Source organism: Hemitrygon akajei, unplaced genomic scaffold, assembly GCF_048418815.1.
Source record: "Hemitrygon akajei unplaced genomic scaffold, sHemAka1.3 Scf000041, whole genome shotgun sequence".
NCBI classification, from domain to species: domain Eukaryota; kingdom Metazoa; phylum Chordata; class Chondrichthyes; order Myliobatiformes; family Dasyatidae; genus Hemitrygon; species Hemitrygon akajei.
The window spans coordinates 7,840,755-7,862,179 of record NW_027331927.1 but is presented as its reverse complement, the minus strand read 5'-3'; the positions used below and the strand labels follow the sequence as shown (position 1 = coordinate 7,862,179).

The 21,425-nt window shown below is 47.5% G+C and overlaps 2 protein-coding genes across 2 annotated transcripts in view; both read left to right on the top strand.

Moving 5' to 3' along the window:
• Nucleotides 1-21,425, top strand: part of LOC140720366 (uncharacterized) — a 151,027-nt gene that overhangs the window by 18,363 nt on the left and 111,239 nt on the right. The gene's annotated exons all lie outside the window — the stretch shown is intronic.
• LOC140720370 (NACHT, LRR and PYD domains-containing protein 3-like) lies at nucleotides 599-19,488 on the top strand. Its single transcript, XM_073035244.1, has 5 exons — nucleotides 599-1,092; nucleotides 13,335-13,421; nucleotides 18,087-18,257; nucleotides 18,413-18,580; nucleotides 18,745-19,488. Exons 1-5 carry the CDS (start codon nucleotides 719-721, stop codon nucleotides 18,830-18,832), a joined length of 888 nt encoding a protein of 295 aa, XP_072891345.1. The 5' UTR covers nucleotides 599-718; the 3' UTR covers nucleotides 18,833-19,488.

The window sequence follows — 21,425 nt, the reverse complement described above, 5'->3', positions numbered from 1 at the left end:
ATTGTGTACAGTTTAATGCAGGGCAAGTTGCTCCCAGGTTGTTCAGTGCTGGTGACCACCCGTCCCACTGCGTTACATTTATTGGAAAAAGCAGACATCAGTGTCTGGGCTGAAATCCTGGGATTTGTTGGTGAGGAACGGAAGGAATATTTCATCAGGTATTTTGAAGATCAGACAGTGGCGGAAGCTGTTTTCAAACACGTGGAGGAGAACGAGATCCTGTACACCATGAGCTACAACCCCTCCTACTGCTGTATCCTCGCTCTGACACTGGGCCCCTTCTTCACACAAAGAGTCAGGGACCCGCAGCGAGTTCCCAAGACCATCACCCAACTGTACTCCTACTATATTTACAACATCCTGAAAAACCACGGCCGTGAGATTGAGAGCCCCCGTGATGTGTTACTCAGGGTTGGTCAGATGGCCTGCAGAGGAGTGTCCGAGAGGAAGATTGTGTTCACAGATGGAGATTTGATCAAGTTCAATCTGCAGCCTTCCCAGTTCCTATCTGGGTTCCTGATGGAGCTTTTGGAGAGAGAGGATTCTGCCCGGAGCGTGGTGTACACATTCCCACACCTCACCTCAGTTTGTAGCTGCAGTCGCACAATTCCTGAATCCACATCCCGGGGATATCCTGAAATTCCTCACTGAAGCCCACAATACGACAGATGGGCGATTTGAGGTATTTCTCCGTTTTGTTGCTGGTCTCTCCTCCCCAATGACAGCTCGGGTCCTGGAGGAGTTTCTGGGTCCATTTCCTCATGAAACAACCTGCCGGGTGATTGACTGGGTGAAGGAGGAGGTTAAACACCAGAGTAGAAACACGGGGAGTGAAGCTGGTAAAAGGAGCCTCCTGAACACATTGCACTACCTGTTTGAGTCTCAGAATCGTGGACTGGTTCAGGCCGCACTGGGATCTGTGGAAACACTTTCATTCAGTGGAATGACTCTTACCCCAATTGACTGTGCGGTCCTGTCTCATGTCATCGGACTCTGTGATACAATAAAACACCTCGACCTGCAGGACTGCCACATTCAGTGTGAAGGAATCCAGCGGCTGGGACCCGGGCTGCACAAGTGCCAGGAGTTGAGGTAACTTTGTTTATCTCTCACTCTGAACTGTGAAACTGTCTCATTGTGTTGTTTCAATGTAAAGGAATTTCAGTAAATTTGTAGTAAATCAGATTGTGAAGAATTGTGACAAATGCCCACGGGGATCGGTCAGTAATTCCCCAAGGACGGGAGGGTTCTGTGGTTCCTTGTGAAGGGATGTTGGAGACTTCATCAGATCAGTGAACAACGGCCATTGGTTTAATGGTAGTAAATCACAGGAATGGCCGTGTTTCTCGCTGCCTGTGACACGTCCATTGACAATGTTCCTTCTCACTGTTACTGACACCCAGACCGACACTGACTGCAGCAGGTGGGTCAGAGATTCACACCCCCTTCCCGGTGAGGGACAAGAGACCGTCAGCAGACCGTCCCAGTGAAAAGGAAAGAAATACCATTGTGAGATTGTCCTCCCCTGCCCTTCCCCGTGTGTGACTTTGCTCACTTCCAGATACGCAAAGAGCGAGGGCGCATCTCCTGTGGGCCTCTGTTCAGACCCAACACACACGTACAAAAAATTTCTGCATCTGCTCGTCTTGTAGGATTATCGTTTACCCTTGGAATCCTCCTGTGGGACCTCTCATCCCAATCCCTCTTCCATTCTTTGGAATCTCGCCCCCATCCCCATTCCTCCTGTGGGCTCTCTAATACTCTTTTCTCATCCTCCTGTGGGATGACTTTTCCACACAACCCCCCCCTCCCATTCCTGTGAGATCTCTCTTCCCCATCCCCCTTCCCTGTGTGGGATCTCTCCTCCCCATCCCTCTTCCTTCTGTGAGATCTCTCTTCCCCATCCCCCTTCCTCCTGTGGGATCTCTCTTCCCCATCCCCCTTCCTTCTATGGATTTCTCTTCCCCATTCCTTCCTGCTGTTGGAATTCTCTTCCGCATACCCTTTCCTCCTGTGGGATCTCTCTCTCCCATCGACTTCTTCCTGTCGGATCTCTCTTTGGCATGACCCATTGTCCTCTGGAATTTCTCTTCCCCAAACCTCTTCCCCCTGTGAGATTTCTCTTCCTAATCACACATCCTCCTGTGGGAACTCTCTTCCACATCCCTCTTCCTGCTGGCCTTCTCTCAACCCCTTCCCCCTTCATCCTGTTTAATCTCTCTCTATATCCCCCTTCCTCCCATGGGATCTCTCTTCCCCATGCCTCATCCACCTGTGGGATCTCTCTTCCACACTCCCATGCCACCTGTGGGATCTCCCTTCCCCATCCCCTTCTTCCTGTGGGATCCCTTCCTCCTGTGGGTTCTCTCTTCCCCATCCCCCTTCCTCCTGTGGGATCTCGCTTCCCCATCCCCTTCCTCCTTTGGGATACCTCTTCCCCATCCCCATCTCCCTTTCACCTGTGGGAACTCTCCTCCCCATAGAATCATAAAATCATAGAACACTACAGCACAGAAAACAAGCCATTTGGACCTTCTTGTCTGTACCAAAACCTTATTCTGCTTGTCCCATTGACCTGCACCCAGTCCATAACCCTCCAGTCCTCTCCCATCCATGTATCTATCCAATTTATTCTTAAAGCTTATGAGTGTCCACATTTTCCAAATCATATGGCAAGCTCGTTCCACACTCTCACCACCCTCTGAGTGAAGAAGTTCCTCCTAATGCTCCCCCTAAACCTTTCCCCTTTCACGCTGAAGCCATGTCTTCTCATATTTATCTCTCCTAATCTATGTGGAAAGAGCCTATTCACATTTACCCTGTCTATACCCTCATAATTTTGTCAAACTCTATCAAATCTCCCCTCATTCTTCTACGCTCCAAGGAATAAAGTCCTAACCTGTTCAATCTTTCCTTGTAACTCAACTCCTGAAGACCCAGCAACATCCTAGTAAATCTTCTCTGCACTTTTCAAACTTACTGATATCCTTCCTATAGTTATGTGATCAGAACTGCACACAATACTCCAAATTTGGCCTCACCAATGTCTTATACAACCTCACCATAATATTCCAACTCCTATATGCAGTACTTTGATGGATGAATGCCAGGATGCCAAAAGCCTTCTTTACAACCCTGTCTACCTGTAACGCCACTTTCAGGGACTTGTGTTTCTGAACCCTCAGATCCCTCTGTTCCTCTGCACTCTTCGGTGCCCTACCGTTATCGTGTATGTCATACCTTGATTTGTCCTTCCAAAATGGAACACCTCACACTTGTCTGCATTAAATTCCATCTGCCATTTTCTGGCCCATTCTTCCAGTTGGTCCAGATCCCTCTGCAAGCTTTGAAAGCCTTCCTCGCTGTCCACAATGCCTCCAATCTTAGTGTCATCAGCAAACTTGCTGATCCAATTAATCACATTATCATCTAGATCATTGATATAGACAACAAACAACAATGGTCCCAGCACAGATCCCTGAGACACACCACTAGTCACAGGCCTCCAGTCTGAGAAGCAATCATCCAGTACCACTCTCTGTCTTCTCCCACACAGCCAATTCAAATCCAGTTTACAACCTCTCCATGGATACCTAGTGTCTGGACCTTTAGAACTAACCTCTTAAGTGGGACCTTGTCAAGGGCCTTACAAAAGTCAATGTAGACAACATCCACAGCCTTTCCTTCATATGCATTCTTGGTAACCTCCTCGAAAAACACTACAGGATTCATTAAACACGATCTACCACACACAAAGTCATGCTGACTATCTTTAATCAGCCCTTGGCTGTCCAAATCCTTGTATATCCGATCTCTCAGAACACCTTCCGATAATTTACCTACTACTGATGTCAGGCTCACTGGCCTGTAATTACCTGGTGTACTTTTGGAGCCTTTTTCAAACAACAGAACACCATGAACTACCCTCCAATCCTCCGGCACCGCACCTGTGGCTGAGGACATTTTAAATATTTCTGCCAGGGCCCCTGCAATTTCTACACTAGTCTCTCTCAAGATCCGAGAAAATATCATGTCAAGCCTGGAGATTTATCTATATCTTTATTCGCTGTAAGGCAGCAAGCAGCTCCTCCTCTTTAATCTCTATATGTTCCATGACACCACTGTTTGTTTGCCTTAATTCCATATCCGCTATGCCAGTTTCCTGAGTAAACACTGACGCAAAAACTGTTTCAGATCTCCCCCATCTCGTGAGGCTCCACACATAGACGACCACTCTGATCATCTAGGGGACCAATTTTATCCTTTACTATCCTTTTACTCTTAATTTACTTGAAGAAACCCTTCGGGTTTACCTTCACATTATCTGCCAAAGCAACCTCATGTCTCCTTTTTGCCTTCCTGATTTCCTTCTTTAGTATTCCCTTACATTTTCTATACTCTTCAAGTACCTCATTTGTCCCTTGTTGCCTATACCTGCTAAACACCTACTTAACCAGATCGCCAAAAAACCTTGAAAACCAAGGTTCACTCTGCCTGTTAACTTTGCCTTTAATCCGGGCAGGAACATGGAAACTCTGCACTCTCAAAATTTCACCCTTGAAGGCGTTCCACTTACTGAACAGATCCTTGCCTGTTCCCTTAACTGGTGGACCAGTCCTATCCTTATCCTTAATTATAATGAAACTAATGACATTATGGTGACTGGACCCAAAATGTTTGCTCACGCATACTTCTGTCACCTGACATGTCTGGTTCCCTAATAGGAGATCAGGTACTGCACCCTCTCTCATTGGTACCTCAATATATTGATTTAGAAAACTTTCCTAAACACATTTGAGAAACTCCACGCCATCTAACCCTTCCTCAGAGTGGGCGTCCCCGTCAATATGTGGAAAGTTAAAATCCCCTACTATTACAACTTTCTGTTTCTTACATCGGTCTGCTAACTCTCTACAGATTTGCTCCTCCAATTCTCTCTGCCTATTGGGCGGTCTATAATACAACCCTATTCGTGTGCTCACACCTTTCCCGTTCCTCAGCTCCACCAATATGGCCTCTATAGATGAGCCCTCCGGGCTGTCCCGTCTACGCACAGCTGTGATATTCTCCCTGACTGGTAATGCCACTTCTCCCCCTTTCATCCCTCCCCCCTATTACATCTGAAACAATGGAAACCCAGAACATGAAGCTGCCAGTCCTGACCCTCCTGCAACCAAGTCTTACTAATAGCAATAATGTTGATATCATCGTGCCAATCCACGCCCTAAACTCATCTGCCTTACCTGCAATACTCCTTGCATTGAAATAGATGCACCTGAGAACATTTCTATCACGTACAAACCTTTGATATCTGTCTATACAAGCAGTCCTCGCATGACCCTTATCCTCCTCCACCTCACTATCTGCTCTAACACTCTGGTTCCCCTCCCACTGCAATCTGGTTTAAAACCTCTGGAGCAGAACTTGCTAACCTACCGGCAAGGATGTTAATCCCCCTCCAGTTCAGGTGCAAACTGTCCAATTCGAACTGGTCCCACCTCCCCTGGAAGAAAGCCCAATTGTCCAGAAACATGAACCCCACCCTCATGCACCATCCCCTCAGCCACGTATTTAGCTGCATCATCTTCCTATTTCTAGCCTCACTAGCACGTGGCACGGGTAGCAATCCACCTGTGAGATCTCACTTTCCCATCCCCCTTTCATCCTCTGGGCTCTCTGTTCCCACTCCACATTCCTTCCAACTGTTGGATCTCTCCTCAGCATCCACCTTCCTCCTGTGTGATCTCTCATCCCCATCCCCCTTCCTTCCGTTGGATCTCCCTTCCCCATCCCCCTTCCTCCTGTGGGATCTTTCATTCCCATACCCCTTCCTCCTGTGGGCTCTCTGTTCCCTATACACCTTCCTCTTGTGGGATTTCTCATCACCAGCTCCCTTCCTCCTGATGAATCTCTCTTCCCCATCCCCATTCCTACAGTGGAATCTCTCTTACCCACCCCCCATGCTCCTGTGGGATCTCTCTTCCGCATCCCCTTTCACCCTCTGCGGCCTCTGTTCCCATCCCACTTCCATCTGTGGGATCTCACTTCCCCATCAACTTCCTGCTGTTGGATCTCTCTTCCGCATCCCCCTGCCTCATGTGGAATTTAACCTCCCCACCCCTTTCCTCCTGTGGGATCTCTCTTCCCCGTCCCCCTTCCTCCTGTGGGATCTCTCTTCCCCGTCCCCCTTTCTCCTGTGGGATCTCTCTTCCCCGTCCCCCTTCCTCCTGTGGGATCTCTCTTCCCCATCGCCCTTCCTCCTTTGGGATCTGTCTTCCCCGTCTCCCTTCCTCCTGTGGGAACTCTCTTCCCCATCCCCCTTCCTCCTGTGGGAACTCTCTTCCCTGTCCCCCTTCCTCCTGTGGGATCTCTCTTCCCCGTCCCCCTTCCTCCTGTGCGATCTCTATTCCCCGTCTCCCTTCCTCCTGTGGGATCTGTCGTCACCACCCCCCTTCCTCCTGTGGGATCTCTCTTCTCCACCCTCTTTCCTCCTGTAGGATCTCTCTCTTCCCCATCCCTCTTCCTCCTCTGGCGTATCTTTTCCCAATCCCCCTTCCTCCTGTGGGATCTCTCTTCCCCATCCCGCTTCCTCATGTGGGATCTGTCGTCACCACCCCCCTTCCTCCAGAGGGATTGCTCTTTCCCATCCCACTTCCTCCTGTGGGATCTCTCTTCCCTATTCACCATCCTCCTATGGGATCTCTGTTCCACATCCCCCTTCCTCCTGTGGGATATCTCTTCCCCATCCCCCTTCCTCCTGTGGGGTCTCTCTTCCCCATGACCCTTACTCCGGTGGGATCACTTTTCCCCCTCCCCTTTCCTCCTGTGGGATCTCTCTTCCCCTTCCCACATCCTCCTGTGGGATATCCCTTCCCCATCTTCCTGCCTGAGTGAACTCTCCTCCCCACACCCCTTCATAGAATTATAAAATCAGAAAACACCAGTGCACAGAAAACAAACCATTCGGCCCTTCTGCACTGTGCCAAAACTTTATTCCGCTAGTCCCATTGACCTGCACCCAGTCCATAACCCTCCAGACCTCTCCCATCCATGCATCTATCCAATTTATTCTTAAAGCTTAAGAGTGAGTCCACATTTTCTACATCAGATGGCAGCTCGTTCCACACTCTCACCACTCTCTCAGTGAAGAATTTCCCCCTAAACCTTTCCCCTTTCACTCTGAAGCCAAGTCCTCTTGTAATTTATCTCTCCTAATCTATGTGGAAAGAGCCCATTCGCATTTACCCTGTCTATACCCTCATAATTTTGTAAACCTCTATCAAATCTCCCCTCATTCTTCTATGCTCCAAGGAATAAAGTCCTAACCTGTTCAATCTTTCCTTGTAACTCAACTCCTGAAGACCAGGCAAAATCCTAGTAAATCTTCTCTGCACTCTTTCAATCTTACTGATATCCTTCCTATAGTTCAGTGATCAGAACTACACACAATACTCCATATTTGGCCTTACCAATATCCTATACAACCTCACCATAACATCCCAACTCCTCTACTCAATACTTTGATTTCTCAATGCCAGGATGCCAAAAGCCTTCTTTACAACCCTGTCTACCTGTGACACCACTTTCAGGGAGTTATATATCTGAACTCCCAGATCCCTTTGTTCCTCCGCACTCCTTAGTGCCTTACCATTTACTGTGTATGTCCTACCTTGATCTGTCCTTTCGAAATGCAACACCTCACACATGTCTGCATTAAAGTGGTGACTAGTGGTGTGCCTCAGGGATCTGTACTGGGTCCAATGTTGTTTGTCATATACATTAATGACCTGTATGATGGAATGGTAAATTGGATTAGTAAGTATGCAAATAATACGAAGATAGGTGCCGTTGTGGATAATGAAGGTTTTCAAAGCTTGTTGTTCAAAGATTTAGGCCAGTTAGAAGAGTGGGCTGAAAGATGGCAGATGGAGTTTAAAGTTGATATGTGTGAGGTGATACATTTTGGTAGGAATAATCCAAAAGGGACATATATGGTAAATGGTAGGGCACTGAGGAATGCAGCATAACAGAGTGATCTAGGAATAATGGTGCATAGTTCCCTGAAGGTGGAATCTCATGTGGATAGGGCGGTGGAGAAAGCTTTTGGTATGCTGGCCTTTATAAATCAGAGCATTGAGTATAGGTGTTGGGATGTAATGTTAAAATTGTACAAGGCATTGTTAAGGCCAAATTTGGAGTATTGTGTACAGTTCTGGTCACTGAATTATAGGAAAGTTGTCAACAAAATAGAGAGAGTACAGAGGAGATTTAAAGAATGTTACCTGGGTTTCAGCACCTAAGTTATAGGGAAAGATTGAACAAGTTAGGTCTTTATTCTTTGGAGTGTAGAATATTGAGGGGGGGACTTGATAGAGGTATTTAAAATTATGATAGATAGAGTTGACGTGGATAGTCTTTTTCCATTCAGAGTAGGGGAGATTCGAACAAGAGGGAATGATTTGAGAGTGAAAGGGCAAAAGTTTAGGGGTAACACAAGGGAGAAGTGGTAGCTGTGTGGAACGAGCTTCCAGTAGAAGTGGTAGAGACGGGTTCGATTTTGTCATTTAAAAAAAAATGGATAGGTATATGGACAGGAAAGGAATGGAATGGGGGGTTATGAGCTGAGTGCAGGTAGGTGGGGCTAGGTGAGAGTAGGCATTCGGCACAGACCAGAAAGGCCAAGATAGGTGTTTCCGTGCTGTAATTGTTATATGGTTATATGTCATACGTCATAAATTCCATCTGCCATTTTCTGGCCCATTTTTCCAGTTGGTCCAGATCCCTCTGCAAGCTTTGAAAGCCTTCCCTGCTGTCCACAACACCTCCATCTTAGTGTCATCAGCAAACCTGCTGATCCAATTAATCACATTATCATCTAGATCATTGATATAGACAACAAACAACAATGGTCCCAGCACAGATCCCTGAGGCATACCACTAGTCACAGGCCTCCAGTCTGAGAAGCAATCATCCACTACCACTCTCTGTCTTCTCCCACACAGCCAATTTCGAATCCAGTTTACAACCTCTCCATGGATACCTAGTGTCTGAACCTTTTGAACTAACTTATTACGTGGGACTTTGTCAAAGCCCTTACAAAAGTCCATGTAGACAGCATCCACGGCCTTTCCTTCATATGCATTCTTGGTAACCTCCTCGAAAACACTACAAGATTCATTAAACATGATCTACCACATACAAAGCCATGTTGACTATCTTTTATCAGCCCTTGGCTGTCCAAATCCTTGTATATCCGATCTCTCAGAACAACTTCTGATAATTTACCTACTACTGATGTCAGGCTTACTGGCCTGTAATTACCTGGTGTACTTTTGGAGCCTTTTTCAAACAACGGAACTACATGAGCTACCCTCCAATCCTCCGGCACCGCACCCGTGGCTGAGGACATTTTAAATATTTCTGCCAGGGCCCCTGCAATTTCTACACTAGTCTCTCTCAAGGTCCGAGGAAATATCATGTCCGGCCCGGGGGATTTATCTACCTTTATTCGCTGTAAGGCAGCAAGCATCTCCTTCTCTTTAATCTCTATATGTTCCATGACACTACTGTTTGTTTCCCTTAATTCCATATACGCTATGCCAGTTTCCTGAGTAAACACTGACGCAAAAAACTGTTTATGATCTCCCCCATCTCGTGAGGCTCCACACATAGACGACCACTCTGATCATCTAGGGGACCAATTTTGTCCTTTACTATCCTTTTACTCTCAACATACTTGTAGAAACCCTTCGGGATTACCTTCACATTATCTGCCAAAGCAACCTCATGTCTTCTTTTTGCCTTCCTGATTTCCTTCTTTAGTATTCCCTTACATTTTCTATACTCTTCAAGTACCTCATTTCTTCCTTGTTGCCTATACCTGCTAAACACCTACTTAACCAGATCACCAATATCCCTTGAAAACCATGGTTCCCTATGCCTGTTAACTTTGCCTTTAATCCTGGCAGGAACATGCAAACTCTGCACTCTCAAAATTTCACCCTTGAAAGCGTTCCACTTACTGAACACATCCTTGCCAGAAAACAACTTATCCCAATCCACTCTTCCCAGATCCTCTCTCATTTCCACAAAATTGGCCCTTCTCCAATTCAGAACCTTAACTGGTGGACCAGTCCTATCTTTATCCATAATTATCTTGAAACTAATGACATTATGGTGACTGGACCCAAAATGTTTGCTTACAGATACTTCTGTCACCTGACCTGTCTGGTTCCCTAATAGGAGATCAGGTACTGCACCCTCTCTCGTTGGTACCTCAATATATTGATTTAGAAAACATTCCTGAACACATTTGACAAACTCCACACCATCTAACCCTTTCTCAGAGTGGGAGACCCCGTCAATATGTGGAAAGTTAAAATCCCCTACGATTACAACTTTCTGTTTCTTACATTGGTGTACTACCTCTCTACAGATTTCTTCCTCCGATTCTCTCTGCCTATTGGGCGGTCTATAATACAACCCTATTAGTGTGCTCACACCTTTCCCGTTCCTCAGCTCCACCCATATGGCCTCTGTAGACAATCCCTCCATCTACGCACAGCTGTCATATTCTCCCTGACTCGTAATGCCACTCCTTCCCCTTTCATCCCTACCCCCATCACCTCTGAAACACCGGAACATGAAGCTGGCGCTTTAAAAAAATATAAAAGTGGACAATTCTCCAGATCCTGACAGGATATTCCCTAGGACCATGAGGGAGGTTAGTGTAGAAATAGCAGGGGCTCTGACAGAAATATTTCAAATGTTATTAGAAACGGAGATGGTGCCGAAGGATTGGCGTATTGCTCATGTGGTTCCATTGTTTAAAAAGGGTTCTCAGAGTAAACCTAGCAATTATAGGCCTGTCAGTTTGACGTCAGTGGTGGGTAAATTAATGGAAAGTATTCTTAGAGATGGTATATATAAGTATTCTTAGAGATGGTATCTGGATAGACAGGGTCTGATTAGGAACAGTCAACATGGATTTGTGCGTGGAAGGTCATGTTTGACAAATCTGATTGAATTTTTTGAAGGGGTTACGAGGAAAGTTGACGAGGGTTAAGCAGTGGATGTTGTCTATATGGACTGCAGTAAGGCCTTTGACAAGGTTCTGCACAGAAGTTTAGTTAGGAAGATTCAATCGTTAGGTATTAATATTGAAGTAGTAAAACTGATTCAACAGTGGCTACATGGGAGATGCCAGAGAGTAGTGGTGGATAACTGTTTGTCAGGTTGGAGGCCGGAGACTAGTGGTGTGCCTGAGGGATCTGTATTGGGTCCAGTGTTGTTTGTCATATACATTAATGATCTGGATGATGGGGTGGTAAATTGGATTAGTAAGTATGCAGATGATACTAAGGTAGGTGGTGTTGTGGATATTGAAGAAGGTTTTATAAGTTTGCAGAGAGATTTAGAACAGTTAGAGGAGTGGGCTTAACGATGGCAGATGGAGTTTAATGCTGATAAGTGTGAGGTGCTACATTTTAGTAGGAATAATCCAAATAGGACATACATGGTAAATTATAGGGCATTGAAGATTGCAGTAGAACAGAGTGATCCAGGAATAATGGCGCATAGTTCCCAGAAGGTGGAATCTCATGTGGATAGGGTGGTGAAGAAAACTTTTGGTATGCTGGCCTTGTAAATCAGAGCATTGAGTATAGGAGTTGAGATGTAATGTTAAAATTGTACAAGGCATTGGTAAGGCCGAATTTGGAGTACAGTGTACAGTTCTGGTCACTGAATTATAGGAAAGATATCAACAAAAGAGAGAGAGTATAGAAAAGATTTAATAGAATGTTACCTGGGTTTCAGCACCTAAGTTACAGGGAAAGATTGAACAAGTTAGGTCTTTATTCTTTGGAGCGTAGAAGGTTGAGTGGGGACTTGATAGAGGTATTTAAACTTATCAGGGGGATAGATAGAGTTGACGTGGATAGGCTATTTCCATTGAGAATAGGGGAGATTCAAACAAGAGGACATGAGTTGAGAGTTAGGGGGCAAACGTTTAAGGGTAACACAAGGGGGAATTTCTTTACTCAGAGAGTGGTAGCTGTGTGGAACGAGCTTCCAGTAGAAGTGGTAGAGGCAGGTTCAGTATTGTCATCTAAAGTAAAATTGGATAGGTATATGGACAGGAAAGGAATGGAGGGTTATGGGCTGAGTGCAGGTCAGTGGGACAAGGTGAGAGAAAGTGTTCGGCACGGACTAGAAGGGCCGAAATGGCCTGTTTCTGTGCTGTAATTGCTATATGGTTATGTAGTTATTAGTCCTGCCCCTCCTGCAACCAAGTCTTACGACCTAAACTCATCTGCCTCACGTACAATGCTCCTTGCATTGAAATAGATGCAACTGAGAACATTTCTATCACGTACAAACCATTGATATCTGTCTATACAAGCAGTTCTCGCATGACCCTTATCCTCCTCCACCTCACTATCTGCTCTAACACTCTGGTTCCCCTCCCACTGCAATCTAGTTTAAAACCCCCGGAGCAGAACTTGCTAACCTACCGGCAAGGATGTTAGTCCCCTCCAGTTCAGGTGCAAACAGTCCAATTCAAACTGGTCGCTCCTCCCCTGGAAGAAAGCCCAATTGTCCAGAAACATGAACCCCTCCCTCATGCACCATCTCCTTAGCCACGTATTTAGCTGCATTATCTTACTATTTCTAGCCTCACTAGCACGTGGCATTGTTAGCAATCCACATGTGAGATCTCCCTTCCCCATCCCCCTTCCTCCTGTGGGATATCCCTTCCCTATCCGGCATCCTCCTGTGGGATCTTTCCCCCAACCCCTTCCTCCTGTGGGATCTCTCTTCCCCATCCCCCTTCCTCCTCTGGGATCTCTCTTGCCCATCCCCCTTCCTCCTGTGGGATCTCTCTTCCCTATCCCCCTTCCTCCTGTGGTATCTCTCTTCCCCATTCCCCTTCCTCCTGTGGGATCTCTCTTCCCCATCCCCCTTCCTCCTGTGGTATCTCTCTTCTCCATCCCCCTTCCTCCTGTGGGATCTCTCTTCCCCATCCCTTTAGCTCGGGTGGGTCTATTTCACTGTGTCCCATTGACATTTCTGCATTTCGGTCAGGAACACTTTTCTCTCCATCAGGGAATGGGACAGAATATGTGGAGTTTACAGGGTCACACCGACAGACGAAATTACTGACATTCGGCGAATACCCTGGAGCTGGGCAGTGAGGGACATTGACAGTGATGGGAACTCCGATCAGTGATTTACTGAAGAGTTTAATGTTTCCTGAAATATCCGACTAAGGAAATTCCCCCAGACCCACGGTTTGAATCACTTTGTTCATCAATCTGTCTGTTTGTGTTTAGACTTGGGCGGAATGAACTGGGAGATTCAGGAGTGAAACTGGTGTCTGCGGCACTGAGGAACCCGGAGTGTAAAATACAGAAACTGTGGTAAGTAACAGACTGTGGGAGATTGTGTTTACAGTCACTGGGTGTCGGACACTGAACATTAACACGATCAGTAGAAACAAACAAACATAGAAAACATACAGGATGATACAGGCCCTTTGGCCCACAACGCTGTGCTTAACTTGTTTCTACCTTAGAATTACCTTGGTTTTACCCATAGCCCTCTATATTTCTAAGCTCCATGTAGCCATCCTGGAGTTTAAAGACCCTATCGTTTCCACCTCCACCACCGCCGCCAGCAGCCCATTCCACGCACTCACCACTCTCTGTGTAAAATCCTTACCCCTGACCTCTCCTCTGTACCTACTTCCAAGCACCTTAAAACAATGCCCTCTCGTGCTAGCCATTTCAGTCCTGGGGAAAAGCTTCTGACTATCCACACGATCAATGCCTCTCATTATCTTGTACACCTCTATCAAATCACCTCTCATCCTCCGTCACTCCAAGAGAAAAGGCCGAGTTCACGCAACCTATTCTCATAAGACAATCCAGACAAAATCCTTGTAAATCTCCTCTGCACCCTTTCTCTGGTTTCCATATCCTTCCTATAGTGAGGCGACCAGAATTGAGCACAGTACTCCAAGTAGGGTCTGACCAGGGTCCTATATAGCTGCAACATATAACCATATAACAATTACAGCATAGAAACAGGCCTTCTCGGCCCTTGTAGTCCGTGCCTAATGCTTACTCTCACCTAGTCCCACCGACCTGCACTCAGCCCATAACCCTCCATTCCTTTCCTGTCCATATACCTATCCAATTTTACTTTAAATGACAATACCGAACCTGCCTCTACCACTTCTACTGGAAGCTCATTCCACACAGCCACCACTCTCTGAGTAAAGAAATTCCCCCTTGTGTTACCCATAAACTTTTGCCCCCTAACTCTCAACTCATGTCCTCTTGTTTGAATCTCCCCTACTCTCAATGGAAAAAGCCTATCCACATCAACGCGATCTATCCCCCTCATAATCTCTCAACTCTTAAACATTAACTCTCCACTCTTAAACTCAATCCCACGACTGATGAAGGCCAATACACCGTACGCCTTCTTAACTACAGAGTCAACCTGCATAGCTGCTTTGAGTGTCCTATGTACTCAGACCCCAAGATCCCTCTGATCCTCCACACTACCAAGTCTTACCATTAATACTATATTCTGCCATCATATTTGACCTACCAAAGTGAACCACTTCACACTTATTTGGGTTGAACTCCATCTGCCACTTCTCAGCCCAGTTTTGCATCCTATCAATGTCCCATTGTAACCTCTGACAGCCCCCCACACTATCCACAGCACCCCCAACCTTTGTGTCATCATCAAATTTACTAACCCATCACTCCACTTCCTCATCCAGGTCATTTATAAAAATCACAAAGACTTGGGGTCCCAGAACAGATCCCTGAGGCACTCCACTGGTCACCGGCCTCCATGCAGGATATGACCAATCTACAACCACTCTTTGTCTTCTGTGGGCAAGCCAGTTCTGGATCCACAAAGCGATGTCCCCTTGGATCCCATGCCTCCTTACTTTCTCTATAGGCCTTGCATGGGGTACCTTATCAAATGCCTTGCTGAAATCAATATACTCTACATCTACTGCTCTACCTTCATCAATGTGTTTAGTCACATCCTCAAAAAATTCAATCGGGCTCGTAAGGCATGACCTACCTTTCACAAAGCCATGCTGACTATTCCTAATCATATTTTACCTCTCCAGGTGTTCATAAGCCCTACCTCTCAGGATCTTCTCCATCAACTTACCAACCACTGAAGTAAGACTCACTAGCCTATAATTTCATGAGCTATCCCTACTCCCTTTCTTGAATAAGTGAACAACATTCGCAACCCTCCAATCCTCCGGAACCTCTCCCGTCCTCCGTGATGATGCAAAGATCATTGCCAGAGTCTCAGCAATACCCTCCCTCGCTTCCAACAGTAGCCTGGTGTACATCTCTTCTGGTCCCGGTGACTTATCCAACTTGATGCTTTCCCAAAGCTCCACCACATCCTCTTTCTTAATATCTACATTCTCAAGCTTTTCAGTCCACTGCAAGTCATCCCTACAATCACCAAGATCTTTTCCGTCACGAATACTGAAGTGAATGATTCATTAAATACTTCCTCTATTTCCTCCGGTTCCATACGCACTTTTCCATTGTCACACTTGTTTGGTCCTATCCTCTCACATCTTATCCTCTTGCTCTTCACATACTTGCAGAATGCTTTGGGGTTTTCCTTAATCCTGTCCGCCAAGGCCTTCTCATGGCCCCTTCTAGCTCTCCTGATCTCATTCTTAAGCTCCTTCCTGCTCGCCTTATAATCTTCCAGATTCATATCATTACATCATTTTTTGAATCTTTCGTAAGCTCTTCTTTTCTTCTTGACTTGATTTACAACAGCCTTTGTACACCACGGATCTTGTACCCTACCATCCTTTCCATGTCTCATTGGAACGTACCTACTCAGAACCCCACGCAAATATCCACTGAACATTTTCTACATTTCTTCGGTACTTTTCCCTGTGAACATCTGTTTCCAATTTATGCATGCAAGTTCCAGCCTGATAGCCTCATAGTTCCCCTTCCTCATATTAAAGGTTTCCGTAACTTATCTGATCCTATCCCTCTCTAATGCTATGGTAAAAGAGACAGAATTGTGATCACTATCTCCAAAATGCTCTCCCACTGAGAGACCTGACACCAGGCCAGGTTAATTTCCCAATAGCAGATTAAGTACAGCCTCCCCTCTTGTAGGCTTATCTACTTATTGCATCACAAAACCTTCCTGAACAGACCTAACAAACTCCGCCCCATCTAAACCCCTCACTCTAGGGAGGTGCCAATCAATATTTGGGAGATTAAAATCTCACACTTCAACAACCTGTTATTATTACTCCTTTCCAGAATCTGTCTCCCTATCTGCTCCTCGATGTCCCTGTTACTGTTGTGTGGTCTATACAAAACACCCAGTAGAGTTATTGACTCCTTCCTGTTCCTAACTTCCACCCATAGAGACGCCATAGACAACCCCTCCATGACGTCCTCCTTTTCTGCAGCCGTGACACTATCCCTGATCAACTGTACCACGCCCCCACCTCTTTTGCCTCCCTCCCTGTCCTTTCTGAAACATCTAAAGCCTGGCACTTGAAGTAGCCACTCCTGCCCCTGAGCCATCCTAGTCTCTCTAATGACCACAACATCATAGCTCCGAGAGCTGATCCACACTCGAAGCTCATCCGCTTTATTCATCATACTCCTTACATTAAAATAGACACATCTCAAACCATCGGACTGAATGTGTCCCTTCTCTTTCTCCTGCCTATCCTCCCTTTTGCATTTTCTCCAAATTTTCTCTATTTGTGAGCCAACCTTCCTCTCCTCCGTCATATCAGTTCATTTCCCACCCCCAGCAATTCTATTTAAACTCTCCGCAACAGCCTTAGCAAACCTTCCTGCCAGGATATTGGTCCCCCTGGGATTCAAGTGCAACCCGTCATTTTTGCACAGGTCATACCTGCCCCAAAAGAGGTCCGAATGATCCAGAAATCTGAATCGCTCCCTCCTGCTCCAATCCCTCAGCCACACGTTTATTCTTAACCTCATCCTATTCCTATTCTCACTGTCTTGTTGCACAGGCAGTAATCCCGAGATTACTACCTGTGCGTTCCTGTTTCTCAACTTACATCCTAACTCCCTGTAGTCTGTTTTCAGGACCTCTTCCCTTTTCCTACCTATGTCATTGGTACCAATATGTACCACGACCTCTGGCTGTTCTCACTCCCACTGCAGGCTATCTTGGACGTGATCTGAAAATCACAGACCCTGGCACCTGGGAGGCAAACTACCGTCATTCATGTGTTTCATTCCTGCAGCCAAAGAATCGCCTGTCTGACCCGCTAACTACAGAATCCCCGATCTCTACTACCATCCTCTTCCTTTCCCTGCCCTTCTGAACCACAGGGCCAGACTCTGTTCCACAGGCACGGCCACTGTTTCTTCCCCCCCAACCCCCTCCTTAGGCCATCCCTCCCTCCAGCAGCACTTGATCAGGAGTACATTGTCAAGGGGTACAGCCACAGGGGTGCTCTCTAGTACCTGTTCTTGCCGTTCCCTCTCCTGACTGTCACCCGCTTCTTCAGTGTCCCGTGGCCCCGGTGTGCCCACCTGCCTGTAACTCCTCTCGATCACCTCCTCGCTCTCCCTGACCAGACGAAGGTCATCGAGCTGCATCTCCAGTTCCCTAACTCGGTCCCTAAGGAGCTGCAGCTCGACACACCGGGTGCAGATGTTGCCGTCCAGGAGGCTGGAAGTCTCCAGGATCTCCCACATCTGACACCGAGCACAGAAAACCAGCCTCACACACATACTCTCTGTCTGTATTGTAAACAGATAACCTACCTCGCCTCGACCCTTTATCGCCGAAGCCCCGTTGAGCCAAAGCCTTCCTACTCTGTCTCCCGCTCCTCTGACGCTCGCTCTGTAAATCTGTCTTCCTTTTAAACTCTTCTCGCTGTTCTCACTGGCCGACTTGCGCAGTCGAGCTGAAGAAAAACAAATCAGTAATTGTGATACTGATAAACACTGGGGATTTGTACCGTCTCCTGTCTCTCTGTGTCCTTCACCCTCACTTACTCTCATTTCCAGGCTGGGGACTGTCGGTCTCACAGATTCTGGTGCCGAGGATCTCGTCTCTGCTCTCAGTACAAACCCATCACTGACGGAGCTGAGCCTGAGTGGTAATAAATTGGGAGATTCAGGAGTGAAACTGGTGTCTGCGGCTCTGAGGAACCCGGAGTGTAAAATACAGAAACTGGAGTAAGTACCAGACTGTGGGAGATTGTGTTTACAGTCACTGGGTGTCTGACACTTAACATTAATGTGATCAGTAATTATGTTACTGATAAACACTGGGGATTTGTACCGTCTCCTGTCTCTCTGTGTCCTTCACCCTCACTCTCTCTCATCTCCAGGCTGTTCAATGTCGGTCTCACAGATTCAGGTGCCGAGGATCTCGTCTCCGCTCTCAGTACAAACCCATCACTGACGGAGCTGGACCTGGGATCAAACTCGCTGAGAGACCGATCTGTCCCCGCTCTCCGCCGGCTCATACCGACCCTCCCGAGTCTGGAGTGGATCCGGTGAGTGTTTGTGTTAATGTTCAATGTGATAAAATATCAGCGGATCGGCGGGTTTTCTGGTGATATTTGTCTGTGAGTGTTGTTGAAACATTAACCCCAGACCCCTGTTACTGACACTGTTGTGTAATCTGTTTATTTCATCTTCATTCTCCCATCTGTTTCAGGCTGCGGTGGAATCGGTTCAGTGAGACCGGGAGGAAGGAACTGAGATCTCTGCAGGAACTCAGACCCGGACTGAGAGTGACCGTGTGAACATCCCCGCCCGCGGGATGGGGACATTTTGGCCGATTCCCCGCCCTCCCCTTATCTCCCGCCCTTACCTTTAAAGGCTGTGCGCCCGGGGTGATTCCCAACGGTTTTAAAGGAACCGGCTCGGGTCTCGCGCTGTGCGTCGCTCGCAGCTGTCCCACAGTGACGTGTTTCCGCCTGTTGTCCGGCGGGGCAGCTTCCGCCGGATGTGCGTGTTCCAGACTCCCACGTGACAACCCGGAGAATTACCCAGACAGGAAGAGCCCGGGGTCCGGGGCTCAGTCTGGGACACCGGTGTCCGAGGGTGTGAGTATCCCGGGAGAGAATCCTTTTGCTCCCTTTGCTGAGGACGGTGCATTCGGCAGCCTGGCCGATATAATGATGTTAAATTGACAAATCCCTCGGCAGTGACCCCGGATCTGCAGCGATCCCAGACACGGCCCTGAAGTGTGATTTTATAATCATCGGTTCCCCGATGCAGAGTGACGGTGAGAAACGGGACTGATTATTCAAACAGTCACTCGTTGTCGCCGGTCAGTTAATTGTGTGTGACTGTGAGTGAGTCGGGAGCAGCTTATTTATTCCCGCACGTCAGCAGCTCACACATTGTTTAATTTACATTTGTCATAATGAAATCAATAAACAGCTGTAACTTCCTGTCTCACACACCCGGGACCAGACACAGAGTGAATTTCCCTCCACACCGTCCCATCACTCACACCCAGGACCTGACACAGAGTGAATTTCCCTCCACACCGTCCCATCACACACTTGCAATGCCAAACACACAGTGAAGCTCCGTCTGCACCATTCCATCACTCAATTAATTCCACCCTGCAAAATCTCACTTCAGGGAAGCAGGCACCATCAATTTGCGGGAGACTCCCGGAACTCCCGGGAGAGGTGGGATGTCCGACGCTTCACTTGAAATGGCCGCTGGGGAGGGAGTGGCGGCTTTGGTAGAAGTGAGCACAAGAGAGGAAGGGACGTGCTGATTTAAAATGGGCGAATCCTTGTTTAATGTGGCCGCCAGGGATGGAGTGAGACACTGACTTACAATGGCCACTGTCACACACAGAATCTATGGCGAAGGAACATGCGCTGCCCATGGATACAATCCTGGGATCGGGTGTGTTATTGATTGTAATAACAGTATTTTAATTTGTGTTTTATATCGTCTTGCATATTGTATATATGTTTAAATTCTGATAATTTTGTCATTGAATAACTAATGTATATATCTCAGATATTCACACATACACATATACATGTGGGTTTTGGAGAGGAGGGGTGAGGGGTTTGGGAGGAAGAGGAGTGATGGGACTAGGAGTGGACTGATGAGACGGTGAGCGTGGCGAAGGGGACGCTATAGGGGACGGAAAGGGGAGGGGCGAATGTTCCTGTCACAAACTGGTGGCCGACATGGAGAAGATAAAGACGGGGTGAGGAGGAGTGAAACGACAGGAAGAGAGCGGGAGTGATGGGACAGGCAGGGAGGGGCGTGATGGGACGGGAGGGAGTAGTCTGATTGGACAGGATGGGGGTGTGTGGGGGAGTGACGTTTTCAATAGTGGGGGATGAATGGGTGGTGACATTTCCTTCGCAAATAAGACGAGCTGCAAAAAAGTTGGGCGTGAGCGGGGGTCGGGGACGCGGTCAGGGCTGATGGATCGGGGAGTTCATTGTCTCAACGAGGGAGAGGGGAGCGACTCACTCAACGGACGGGGGAGAAGGGATTGGGTGGGGGAGAGAAATTTCCCATCAGAAAATGTTCACCAAAATGTGGTGGATGGCGGGAGAAAGGGCAAGGGCCAGAGAGGGGAAAGGGTGTCAGGAGTGACGGGGTGAGTAGAGGAGTGACTCAGTGGGTAACAGAGAGAGAGAAAGAGGGCGATGAAGAGAGGTGAAGATTGGCATCACAAAATGGCAGCCCCAACCAGCATACGATGCAGAGCATCGAGATGGCGGGGAGAGGAGAGCCAGGGGAGGGAGGGAAGGGGTTTGCGAGTGATGGGACGGGAAGGAGTGTGACAAGATGGTGAGTGTGAGGGAGTAACACACTTCGTGGTGGAGGAAGTGGGAAGGAGGGTCTGACACTGTCACAAAATGGCTGTCAGCAGAAGGTTAAATGGAGAGTCAGGAGATCGGGCACCGAGGGAAAGGAGAGGAGGGATGAGGAATTGAGATTGAATAAACAGGGAGGGAAGTGAGTGGAAGGTGAGGAAAAGGGTGTCCCCATTCTACAATGGTGGGAGAGCGGTTGTCATTGGTAACCATCACAAAATGGCCTTCAACCTGGGTGAGATGGGCGGTGATAGAGGGGAGAGCGAGGGGACCGAGAGCGGAGTGTTTCAGGAGTGACGGGAGCCGAGGGTGGCTCGTAACAAGCGAGCAAGAACTGGGGGGTTCCCATGGGGGAGGAATGTGACTACGGGAAGAGGCAAGCACAGTTACCCTCCTCTCCCCTCCTCAATCTCGAAAGTCCTGCTTTGATTTTTCTTTCGGGCTGAGCCTCAGATCGCTCGGCCCGGATCGCTCAGGCTGCCCCGTGGAGTAGGGGCACGTGTCGTCACTGGGGCCCGTCAAAGGCAGGATT